Source organism: Capricornis sumatraensis, chromosome 20 (assembly GCF_032405125.1).
Source record: "Capricornis sumatraensis isolate serow.1 chromosome 20, serow.2, whole genome shotgun sequence".
Classification (NCBI taxonomy): Eukaryota; Metazoa; Chordata; class Mammalia; order Artiodactyla; family Bovidae; genus Capricornis; species Capricornis sumatraensis.
The window spans coordinates 38,314,180-38,327,553 of NC_091088.1; the positions used below are offsets into that span (position 1 = coordinate 38,314,180).

General features: G+C 39.6%; 1 protein-coding gene across 1 annotated transcript in view; it reads right to left on the reverse strand.

Moving 5' to 3' along the window:
• Positions 1–12,052: 12,052 nt before the first annotated feature.
• Positions 12,053–13,374, reverse strand: part of CDH11 (cadherin 11) — a 152,018-nt gene continuing 150,696 nt past the window's right edge. Inside the window, exon 13 of the mRNA XM_068993399.1 lies at positions 12,053–13,330. Within this exon, the coding sequence (XP_068849500.1) occupies positions 12,834–13,330 (497 nt within the window). The 3' untranslated portion in view covers positions 12,053–12,833. The remainder of the gene's footprint in view (positions 13,331–13,374) is intronic.

Below are 13,374 nucleotides of genomic sequence, written 5' to 3' on the forward strand. Positions count from 1 at the left end.
GGAGAAGGCCAAAGGTTCTTCCTGAGTGTTTGTGGCCTTAAATGTAATCAGTCTAAGTTGATTCTTATGCCAAAGTGACACATTTTGGGATGGCAGATTTTGCCCCCAACGTTAACAAGAATAGCAACAAGCAACAGCAGTAAAGCCAGATGAACATTTTATTTATTTCTTATTAGGGAAAACATAAAACAAAAGTAGAGAGAAGAGTATAGTGAGCCCACATGTATCTATCAGGTAACTTCAGCAACTTCCCACACATGAACAATCTTACTTCATTCATATACCTTACCGTTCCCCACCACATCCAAGCCCCAGTTTGTATGTGGGAAATTTTAGACATCATAATATATGTATGTATATATATATATATATATCAAAAAGAAAAAAACTTAAAAAATTGAATCACACTAGCAATGACATAATGAATAACATAATGTTAAATTATTATCAAATATTAAATGATATCAAATAGCCAGGGTCCAACTGACTTTGTGTGTGTGTGTGTGTGTGTGTGCATGTTTATTGGGCATTTTGTTTGCTTAAATAAAGATCCAAGTAAGCTTGAATAAGGATCCAACATGTTTTATTTGGTTGCTTTCTACCCCACGTCTTATTTAATTTCTAGGTTCCTCCTCCATCAATTTTTGTTATAATTTAATAGTTGGAGAAATTCAGCCATTTGTCCTAACAGTTTTCCTATCGAGTTATATGCCTGTGTCAATACTTCATCACCACCTGAACATCACCAGTGGAACTTACTCCACACGGAGGCAGGCGCTTGGTCTATTTTGCTGTTGTTGTCTTCCCTGGGCAGTGATGAGTGTCCAGTTTATAATAAGGTATTTAATAAATATCTGCTAATTTAAGAACATATAAGAGAGGATTCATTCTTACAGTATAATATTATTTAAATTTAATATAATTTAAGCAAGTGTTAAAAAGACCTTTAGATGTTGGATACAGCCCATATGTTAAGTGAAACATCAAACTGTATAAACAATATAAACCCAATATTCCTCTTTTTGTTTTTTCCTTCAGTATTTCTATATCCTGGGGAAGAGGGTTAAGGTTACTTTTTAAAAAAATCACTTTTAAAATTTAAGCCTGCAAAGAGGGAAGAAGAGGATATAAAAGAGTATTTCTTCAACATTAATGAGACTGAGTCTCAAGTTTCTTTCTTTTTCTTTTCTTCCTATAGTAGATGAATCACCTTTCCATAGTTGTGAGAGAAGCCTCTGTGGGCCACTGAAAACCTGCTACCCTGTCAACATACTGTGGGATAAAATCACTGGCAGGATAACCAGATTAATTATTATCCATAAAGGGCCGTTTAAAAAATTTGCTCTAGAACCACAAACGAAAACTGAGACTGTCTCAGGGAGAACTACCATGCCATAAGAAGTACCCTGCCCCTACTTGTTTCTGATAAACAAACAGAAAGTATGGCTATGGGATATCTGGATCTTCTGGACTTCAGTTATCTTGCTGGAAAGTTAAAAAAAAAAAAATCCACGTAGTGAGTGGTATCTAGAATATTTCATTCCATTTGAAGTTTTATCCATAATGCTGAACAATGGAAAGGGAAAGTTTCTGAATTTTATATGGGTCTAATTTCTGGAACAAAGCAGGCTGCCCATAAATTGGCCATTTGATTTTTGAGGGTGGGAATTATGTGCATTTTGCATACATTACAGGTAAGAGCAGATGTTTAACATTTAGCAGAATGACTAGCAACTACCTTTGTTCCTTCTCTACCACCCCACCTGGGTTTAATCATGCATCATCGTTTAAACAAAAAATGTATCCCATTAACTAGAAACTCACTTCATGGCTAAGCTCTTCACATCCTCGTGGGTAACTAGGATGGGATTTTGAAGCTTTCTTTCACTGAAACATTGGGTACCCAAGAAAACGTAGTCAGAAGACTCTGTGCACTCACAGAGGGCTGTATTCACTTCCTGTAGAGTCTGTTCTTTAGCACTGGGGATGCCTAGCTTTTGGTGCTCTTTCTAGATGATGGAAAAGCTAGAGAGAAAACCTCTGATAAGGAGTTAACAATTGCTGATCAGTCACTGCTCTGAGCATCTGAGATGCCTGTAGTGAAGGAGTGAATGCAGGTACACTGTATCTTCTCTGACCCTCATTTTATTGACAGCATCATTGCTATTAATAATTGGAACTGAAAGCAATAGTTGAGTGAAGTCTCGCTGGATTAAAACTGTATGTTAAAAACCTAGGGTTGATAATGCTTATTGTTATTGATTAGTTCAACAATTACTTATTGAGCTTTTGTATATGTCACCCACTGCTCTAGATTCTGCATATATAGAGATGAGCATCACAAAACTACTCTTTTCATGGAATTTTCATCACAGTAGGGCAGGGGACACAAATAATAAACAGTACATAGGTATCCTTTATAATGTCAGTTAGTGCTAATTGTAGTGAAAGGGAAAAAAAGTGAGATAACAGGCTTGGAAAGGATGCAGAGAGAAGGGATATTTTATATAAGGTGGTCAACGGAGGCCTTTCTGAGGTTACATTTGAGTAAATCAGTGATGAATATAAGGAGAAATCAGTGTGTCTGGGAGCAAAAAAACACTTGGCAGGAAAAAACTGACTCAATGGTTGGTAAATCTGAAGTTCAGTTTTTCTAGAACTGAAAGAAAGGTCATGAACAGAAGACCCTTATTTTCTTTCCAGATCCTCTTCTTGGTCCTCTGGTTCTTTTTTTTTTTTTCGCCTGCCTGGGTCTACACTGCAGCATAAGGGCTTTCCCTTGTAGTGGCACACGGGCTCTAGACTGCATAGGCTCAGTAGTTGAGTGCATGGGCTTAGTTGCCCCATGACATGTGAGATCTTAGTTCCCTTAGTTTGCAGGGATCAAACCCACATCCCCTGCATTGGAAGGTGGAACCACTGAACCACCAGTCCTCTAACACTTGAATCAAGATAACTTATCTTCTAGGACCTCAGTTCTGCTGCTGTTGCTGCTAAGTTGCTTCAGTCGTGTCCGACTCTGTGCGACGCCATAGGCAGCAGCCCACCAGGCTTCCCCGTCCCTGGGATTCTCCAGGCAAGAACACTGGAGTGGGTTGCCATTTCCTTCTCCAATGCATGAAAGTGAGAAGTGAAAGTGAAGTTGCTCAGTCGTGTCCGACTCCTAGTGACCCCATGGACTGCAGCCTACCAGGCTTCTCTATCCATGGGATTTTCCAGGCAAGCGTACTGTAGTGGGTTGCCATTGCCTTCTCTGAGGACCTCAGTTCTTTCATCCATAAATAGCCAGTGTTGCCCAAACTCTAAGGAGACCACTGAAATATCCCTTCTTTCCCCACCCTCTGCCCAGTCAGTAATATGTACTATTTACATAATATACATTTATCTTTAAATAACTGCTAAGTCGCGTCAGTCATGCCCGACTCTGTGCGACCCCATAGATGGCAGCCCACCAGACTCCCCCGTCCCTGGGATTCTCCAGGCAAGAATACTGGAGTGGGTTGCCATTTCCTTCTCCAATGCATGAAAGTGATGTCGCTCAGTTGTGTCTGACCCTCAGCAACCCGATGGACTACAGCCTTCCAGGCTACTCTGTCCATGGGATTTTCCAGGCAAGAGTACTGGAGTGGGGTGCCATTGCCTCTAAGCAGATGTATTTTTAAAGGTTTATGCACCCAGATCCAGGGGGTAGAGGGTTGGATTTTCCCCACCAGCAAGTAATTACAAACTATATCCTATAGTGTTAGTGTTAGTTGCTCAGTCATATCTGATTCTTTTTTGACCCCACGGACCATAGTCTGCCAGGCTCCCTTGGCTGTGGGATTCTCTAGACAAGAATACTAGAGTAGGTAGCCATTTCCTTCTCCAAGAGACCTTCTCAACCCAGGGACTGAACCCACATCACCCACATTGAAAGCAGATTCTTTACTGTCTGAGCCACCAGGGAAGCCCAGATATCCTATCAGTCAGTTCAGTTTTGACACTACTATGGAGATGGTGTTGTTACCAAACCATGGGACTAAGGGAGGAAAGGAACAGGCTGAGCTGACTTCATCTTGAAAAAGACGGAAACTCCATCTTGCACTTTCAGTGAGCCTTGGACCATGTGCATAGTAGCCCTGGGGATAACATACCTATGACCGAACTGGCCTCCCAGACTGACAAACACCAGATTCCATACCAAAATTTCCCATCGCCAAAAAGAATGTGATAATCCCCTATGTACTCAGTCACCTTTGTAATCTTTATGCACCCATTGGTGTAGGCTACAATGTATAACCACCTGACCCTTCCGATTATGAATCATGGCTGTAACCTGACTGCATCTCCCTTTAACACTTTCCAGGCTAGGTTTAAGGAACCCGGGGATGTGGGCTTGAGCAGTACACTTAAGGTTTATAAGGTTTTCCCAAAAGTTGCTTGGCGTCCTTGACTAAGAGGAGACTCTGCCTTGTGCCCGGCGGTGTAATAAACGGCTCTCTACTGTCTGCATTGTTCTTCTGAGTGAGTTTGTTTCCCAGAACGTGTGGCTGAGCGTTCAGGCCTGCAAGACTATCACCCCTTCCCTGCCCTATTTCAGATGCCAGTCACACGTCCAAATTGTCAGTTGTGCTTACCACTGGTTGACTTTAGATTGGTGGTTCCAACCACCCCTTCCGTGGGTGTGATTAATTTGCTAGAGAAGCTCATGGAACTCAGAGAAACATTTTAATTACTAGATAACTGGTTCATTATAAAGGATATAACTCAGGGACAATCAGAGGGAAGAGCTGCAGAGGCCAATGTAAAGGGAAGGGGCATGGAGCTTCCATGTTCTGCAGCACCACTCTCCCGAAATGTCACATGTTCACCAACCAGGAAGCTCACAGAGCCCTCTGCTTTTGAGTTTACAGAGACTTCATCACATAAATATGGCTGATTAAATCATTGGCAATGACCTCTCTCCCCTTCCTGGATGGTCAGTAATCAGCCCCTGGAACCTTAGGTGTGTTCAAAAAGTCACCTAGTTAACGCTACAAAAGACACGTCTATCTCTCTACACTAAGGGGGTTCTAATGGTTTTAGGCTTCCTTGGTGACTCAGAGATAAAAGACTCCACCTCCATTGCAGGAGACACCAGTTTTATCCTTGGATGGGGAAGATGTCCTGGAAAAGGAAATGGCAACCCACTTCAGTATTCTTGCCTGGTCAATCCCATGGACAGAGGTGCCTGGTGGGCTACAGTCCTTGGGGTCGAAAAAGAGTCAGACATGACTGAGCAATTAACACTGCATTACTACAAAGGGCGAAGTGGATTCCAAGCAGAGGGAGAATTGTGTGTATTTTATCAGTTTACTATTTTAAAAGAAGACGCTATTCTCTCTTTAGTATTGCTAATGACATGTAAATAAACCTTTTCTTCCAACCACCAGAGAAATGTAGAAATGCACATTCAAACTTGGAAAACAATGGACAAGGATGGACTATTCCTCATAGCCTCCACTTGAAAAGGGGTCCGGTTGACACTCCGCATTGGTGGGTTCTGCATCCATAGATTCAACCACACAGATGGTTTTTTTTTTAATTCCAGAAAACTCTAAAATGTGAAATTTAATTTGCTGCAGGTCAGCAACTATTCACATAGTATTTACATTGTATTTACAGCTATTTATATAACATTGGCATTGAATTCGGTGTTATAAATGATACAGAGATGATGTAAAGTAGACAGGAGGATGTGCTTGGGTTATAAGCAAATACTCTGCCATTTTATATAAAGGACTTAAGTATCTGCAGCAAAGTTGAGAGGCGAGTCTGGGAGAACCCGTGGGACCACAGTCCTTACACAGTAAAATGCAGTATCCATTTCTTAGAGTCAGTTTAAAGCCTACCCTAAGGCTACCGGATCAAAGTCTTCAAAAGAGAAACTAAGTCTCTCTTGACTTCACTTTGGATCAGAGGTCACCTCTTGCAGATGCTACAAAGATCAATTTATGGTAGAAAACAGCCCAAATAACATCGGAAACAGCAATAAAATCTCTCATTTGTGCAGCAAGTCATACATTTATTTTCCTATTCGAGGTCAATCATTCCTAGACTTCTTGAGGAATGCCAGACAGAGACTACATATCCCCACTGTATATTAAAAAAAAAAAAAAAAGAGAGAGACCCATAGACGTTAAGTAGAGTTCCAGGGCTAGTAAGTCACATAGATTATCAGATGACATTTCAGTGATCTGTTCAGTGCATCCAGGCCCAATTTGATCTGACTGTGTGCTGGGTAAATATCCAGTCATGTCAAATCTAAATCCAAAGCATTATTAATGGTACTATCAAAATAGTACTATTTTGATGGAGGTGAAGTGGAGGCAAGTTACCCAGAGGAATCCCCACATAAACATTTCCAGTAGTTTAAAATGCTATAATACCTAGGTCATAAAATGAAGAACTTATTTTCCTTTGCCCGTTCATCCTTATATTCCTGCCCCAAACATTTACTCAGAACCTATTCTGAGCTAGGGATCCAAAGAGAAAGAGAGAAAAAAAGGTGGGTCCCCCACTGATCTAGTTTGCTTGGTCACCATCATGAAACTAACCACCTCTTCACTAATTTATCAGAGAAAACATTTTGAAAATTATATTTCCAAGCAAGCACTATTATTTCATTCACATCCTAGCTAGTGTTTGGAGAAAAAAAAGGAAGAAAATTACCATAGCATGAAATAATTTCCAATTTCCTGAGTGCTAAATGAAGTAAAAATTGTGGTTAAATTAAACTCATCAGGATTGCTATTTAAAAAAAAGTATTCTAATAAAATTGTATGTCTTCAAATCTAAATATTTTCAGAGTTATGTCTATTAAAAAAGATTCCCATTGTTTGAACAAATGAGCAAAGATATATCAAATATGAAATTCACTGTATTAAAAATGTCAAAGTTTGTGCAGTTCTTGACAACCTCATCCCAATTTCATGTATCACTTGATACATAGTTTCTACCCAATTAAACACAATTCATAATCATGTAAATTTATTTATTGTTTTCTAATGAAACATTTAAAATCTATTTTACCTGGTGCTTTGCCAGTGTGCTATACATTGTAGTCAAACACCTGAATTCATCGATCAAGTAATTAGCCTTATTTATATGTAATGTATAACATATACATGGACTGTATATATTATAATTAGCCTGGCATGCTGCAGTCCATGGGGTCACAAAGAGTCAGACACGACTAAGCAACTGAACAACAACAACAATGATATACGTATATTTGGTGGTAGTAAACTCTGCCTATCCTAAGCTATGGAATGCCAAGCTATGTTCTACTGTTGGCTCAGGCTAGAATGATGAGAGAGTGAATTGATTTTGAAGAGGAAAAAGGAGGTATAAAGAAAGGAAATTCTTCCCTTAGATTGTTCAGCAACCTGGGACTGGGAAAAGGTTACTCATCCTAATAATAGAATTGCTACCTTATTTAAAGCATTTGCCCTGTTCTAGAATCTGAGTGGCTCTAGAAATATGACCTCATTTATTCATTACCACCACAGGCCATGTTATTTGCATTGCATATTTGTAGAAAAAGGTATCAGAGAGGTCAGTGTACCTGGCCAAAGTCACACAGCTAGTAAGTGTTGGAGCCAGGCTTTACACACAGTGGTGCAATGAATGCCCACCCAACAAGGGTGGGTAGTATACAGCTTTTTCTCTTGAGCTGAAGATTTGAGGTTTGTAAGGTTTGAGCCTTAGACTTGTGTTGCCTCTGTGAGCCTGTGAGAGATGATCATGTGCCAGCCATCAGCTGATTCAAGTGGCAAATAACTGTAAAATCACATGTAAAAATGTATCACGACACCTGGAATGAAGAATGCTCTGTGATCCTAAAAATGATCAGCCGAGTTAGTCTGCAAGATGAAAATTCAATTCTTCCTCCCAGTCTACTGGGGCCTGACAAAGACTCTAGACAGTGACCTTTTCCCGCCAGCACAGTTTTATTGCAACGAAGAGGATGAAATATCAAACTTCTCTGTGAAACATATTACAAACAGCTATGACATGCCTTATCAGTTTCTTTTATATTTGATTTTCAACAGCCATCTTGTAAAAAGACTTCAAACCCCAGCAGAAAGAATTCACAATCCTGTCTCATGAATCCCTTTGGACTTGGAAGGCAGGCTAGGCATTCAGAGCTGTGCCTGGATCCAGTTGTCCAGCTCTGTGGTGAATGGCAGCTCAAAGGACTGTCCATCCCAAGTTCTTATTGCCAAGCCTGAGCTAAGTCACTGATGATGAGGAATAGCTATCACGGTTAGCTCTTTAAAGGATAAGCCCTTGACACCAGGTGGGAGAAACAGGATCCATGCCTATCCAGCTTTGACAATCACTTCCTGTGTATGTGCTGAAGAGATGTTTAGCCTCTCTGGTCTAGTAAGGTGAGGATCATAGCATATCCTTTGTCTTCTCACAGGAATCAGTGTCGTGTATCTAATACACATTCTCCCACACAGTACAGGCTCAAAAAAAAAAAAAAAAAAGCCTCATTAGTTGAAGAAAAAAAGTTAATGCATTAATTAATATCCTCTTCTTATTTTTCAAAGCATTTGACATACATGAATAAGGTTTATGCCTACTAATTATCCTTATTAATAAAACTAAAGCCAGCATTACTCTTCAACACCAGAGGGACTTAACATTACCATCAAAACACTCCTTTATAGTTGGGAGAGAGCAGTGAAACCCAATTAGATATACAGTCACTCCTGAGACTTCACCCCCTTGATAAGGCTTACTCTGCATGCCCAGCCCTACTTCTCTAGTGAGCTAAATGGCAAATCCATATTTCTCATTACCTAGTTCCACTTAGCTGCCACAAAAGCACCTGCAATTTACAAGTCCAACCCAAACTTAATTCAACTTCTTTGCCCCCACACCACTTCTCCTTTTAAATTCACAATCTCAGATACCAAGATCACAATCCACTCAATTTCTCAGGTAAAGAAAGCTTAGTATCACACAGGCATTCTCTCATCAGTCATCAAATCCCAATCAGTCTGCCACACTGGGTACCATCATCCATCCAAGTATTGATTGCTGTGTTTCAGGCACAATGCAAAGCATTGGGCATACAATAGGAAGACAAAACCTCTACCCGCTTGAGGCTTACATTCTGGCAGGGCATTCAGACTCAAAGACAAAAGAAAAGCCAATAAGAAAAATAAGTTTACAGAGTTGTAATCGATACAAAGGAGACCAACAGAGGATGAACCACTTTCGATGGAAAGGGTGGCACGTTTTGTCTGTATGAGGAAGTAATAGACCACCAGGGTGGTTGGATCACAGTGCACTGATAGGAGAATGGAAGAAGGTGAGGTTGGTGAGATTTGCAAGGCACTAGTCATGTAAAGCAATATTTAAGTCTTTGGAAAGCCAGTGAAGAGGTTTAAGGTATGACGTCAGGTGGTCTGAGTTGGGTGTTTGTATCCCTCTGGCTTCTTTGTGGAGAAGCTGGGAATAGGAGATCAATTTAAGAGGCTGTTTCCATCCTTCAGGTCAGAGATGATGATGGGCTAGGCCAAGTTGACAGCAGTGCAGAAGCAGCAAAGCTTTGAGTCTTTTCCATCACCAATTCACCGAATTACTTTAGAATACTTATGTCACATTTTGACATTCATAAAAAGCCTCCTGACATGCCTCTAGGTTTATAGAATCCTAATGTGTCCACACTGCCTGCCAGATAGATTTCAATACTCTTCTCAGAGATCCCAACTCACCCCTTGCTGTCCTCCAGAGGCTCTCAAAGAGATGAAGGACATTGCATAATCACCCAGGAGCAATTTCAAATACTGTTGACCAGGTCCCACCTGATTCACAAGGCCATCCTCTCGGGGGAACCTGAGTGTGTAATTTTTAATAAGGTCTCCAAGAAATGTAGATCATCTGCTCTCTTACTTTCCCCATCATGCCAGGAACACTGGCTCATAAAATGCAACTTAGCAAACACAGGATCTATCCAGAAAGGTCCTCCACTCACAGTCAGCATCTCACCGTCTTCTGTTGGGCCTTTGATTTGTTTCCTTCCCTCGACCCTTAAGGGTAGGAAATAGCCGGATGCATTGTCTGGAGAGGTAGGTGGGTACAGAGGTAAACAGGTGATTAACAGGGTAGGTATTTTGGAACAAGTTTGGAAAGACTAGAAGATATCAAGGAAGCGTCTTCATTCTGTATCCTTGAGAAACTACTACAGGGTCTACAAAATACGTTTTGATGAGTGAATGAATGATGGGTGGAACAGTACCTACCACTGAAGGACAAGAAGAATAAAGCAGCGCCCTTTCTTGAGCTGAATCCATGTCATAATGCAGTGATTGCTTTATATTGAAATAAGGAAGGACCACGTAAACTAAAGCTTGCTTTTAAGGGAATATGTTCCAAATGAAAAAGGACTCCACTAGTCAGGAAAGACACTTTATTTGAGAGCTTCTAAGAGGGTTCTACAAACAATAGAGGCTTAGAGTGAAAAAGAAGATAAAAAGGAAAAAAAAAAAGAAAAACAAGTATTTTAACTATTGAAAAAGTAAACAGCCTTTTAAAAAATTTAAACACAAAAATGTGAAAATGTAGTTGTCAAATCTAATCCAAATACATTCCTAGAAAAAAGGATCATCCGCAGTGACGGGGTTACTTACAGCTGTATGCTTGTTTAAGTGCTATTCATTTTCCTTTTGAATTATTTCTTCACTTCAAATTCAATTGGAGATCTGTGCAAACCTAGCAAAATATTCTTTGGAATACAAAAACTATATAAAAAATGAACAAAACTTGTCATTATGGAAGTATTGAGAGTGTGCAATCCTTCACTGAAATGAAAGATTCCAAAGTGACATCGTCCACAGAATTTATTCCATTGAAGTGTTCAGACAATTTGATTCAAACGCAAAGGAATATGGAAGTGAGCACTTCATCAAAACATTTCTCTTTGTATGCATTTTGACTGAGTCATAAAAATAGTCTGTTGTAGGATATCAAGAAATTGCTTGAAACAAACTCCCACAATAAAGTTTAAAAAAGAGAAGATAATCTAAAAATTATCTGCAATCCAAGAGAAAGCACGTGCCCTGTGTCTAGGGGAAAGAGAAAAAGCGCTTACAGCACAGAATGACCTGTGTGTTCTTCCCCCAAGTATTGCTATGTTTTGACCTTTGGCCCTACAGAGCAGGTGAAGCATCCTTCACAGAAGTCCCAACCCCTAGGCAAGCAAGATGGGACCGTAGGAGACTGCAGGCATACTCACAAATGGCATTGACCTCAGAATCCCACCATGGTCCCTGCCCTCATTCTGAGCTTATGGCCCAAAGCATATTTTAAAACAAAGGTTCAGAAATGAATTGCTCTTTCTTTGACCAAACTTTGAAATGCCACATTGTTTTAAAAGGAGTTACAATTATAAAAGGAAAAAGAAACAGTTTCAACTGTCAGAGTCATTATGATAGCCTGGCAAGATCAAAGTAAGGAAAAATAGAATAACACTGGAGGTCTGATCTGATAACTACATGTGGCAAATGTATATTTTTTACTCTTCACCCCCATCAATCCCCAAATGCTCGGTGTGGGGCAATAACATCCACATCTTGAACTTTAGAGTTTAAGATTCATTCCCCCATGGATTCAGTTCTCACAACCATCAAATTACTGATATACAAGATAAGTGCATATCATATAACAAGTATTGCAAAATCATAGACTGACCTAGATCTTTAGCATCCTTCTTTGAGAGAAGATGTGTATGAAGAAAAGCTAAGAAGCTAACACCAAGAATGTACAAAAAAGCTTTACACAATGTTACAGAATCTTGTCTGAAAAAAAAATTTGTAAAACATATCCAATTTTAAATAAACAATAAAATCAGCAGACTATAACAGATCATAAATAGGGTTATGAAAAGATCACAAATACCTTAAATTAGAATTATAAATGGGTAATTAGAAATACTTAATTGTTTTCAATGTTAAGAATCGAACCCAGAATTAAAAAAGAATCTTTTTTATTTCAAAGGTTGCTTCTTATATTGAAGCTCATATTAAAGCAACAGTACAATGTTCATAAAATATAAGTGTGATGCCGTAACATTTCTTACATGTCAGAATACTGATATTCGTATGTATACTAAAATAAGAGCTTTAAAATTGTACAAATAGATACATTAAAAATGACATAGAAATAGGGCGCCTCTCACTGAAACAAGACAGTTATATCTGGCACATATTAGTTTAAGATGAAAGTAGAAGCAAAAAGATTTACAAGAATCAGCAGTAACAAGATTGATGCTCAAGAGACATAATTGTACATTGTATTGTACATACATTGTATGGGTTTAAGCTGGCTGAATATTATATATTTCAAGTTTAAAAATGCACTACCTATAGAGTGTCCATAGTTTAAGGCGAAATTACAGCTCAGAACTGTTGTCCTTTCTAATTTTGTGGAAGCATCTTTGACAAATTAAAAACAAAACGAAGAAAAAAACAGAGTTCAATGTTCATGACACATAAACAATTTCCCTTCATTGTGAGTTCACTGTTAAGACTTCCCCTTCTCTTAAATATTTTGTATGCCAAGTGGTTTTTCTCTAGCCAAGTTGATAAACAACTTCAATATTTGCCTTTTTGTGAGAAAAGGTACTTCACAGTATTTACCACTTTGATGTCCTTGCAGTTTTATTAAATGTATCCTCTCTGTAAAACTTTGCTTGTTTTAAATGAGCCTTTCCTTGATTTAAAAAAATACCTGTTTACATATCTTCTAGATTCCTCAGAACGCCAGACACAGTTCTTAAGGCCAAATTTGTATCGTTATTGTTAAGAGTCGTCATCAAAAGTGTCTTTGGAACCGTACAAGTCCGCTAGTTTCTTAAACCGAGGGCCCCAGTTCTGTAGGTAGTCATAGTCCAAGTCTGAATCTGTGGTAGCCGACTCTAAGGAACTCAGGGACCCAGCCACAGAGCCCCTGCCTTCGTAACCATAGATTTGGATGGAGTCATAAGGAGGGGCAGTCGGGTCATTATCCGCCTCCTGTATTCTCGTGTTGATGAAGTCATCCACATCCACACTGTTGGGAGCTGGCCGGAGCCCAGGTCTGGGCATGTACTGATACTCAGGTTTGATGTCTTTGCGAGGGATAAATCCGTTGATACCATCAGGGTTCTGGAGGGTGGCGATATCAAAGGCTTCTGTGTCTTCTTCCCCACCGCCCTCGTCATCGTAGGTGATGATATTCTCACGGACGTCTTCTTCCTCGAAGACGATGAGTGGTTCTTTCTTTTGCCTTCTCAGGGTCACAAACAACACTACAATAACTACAGGGAAAGACAAAGAAAGGAAGCAAAGGTTAAGTCCAGTC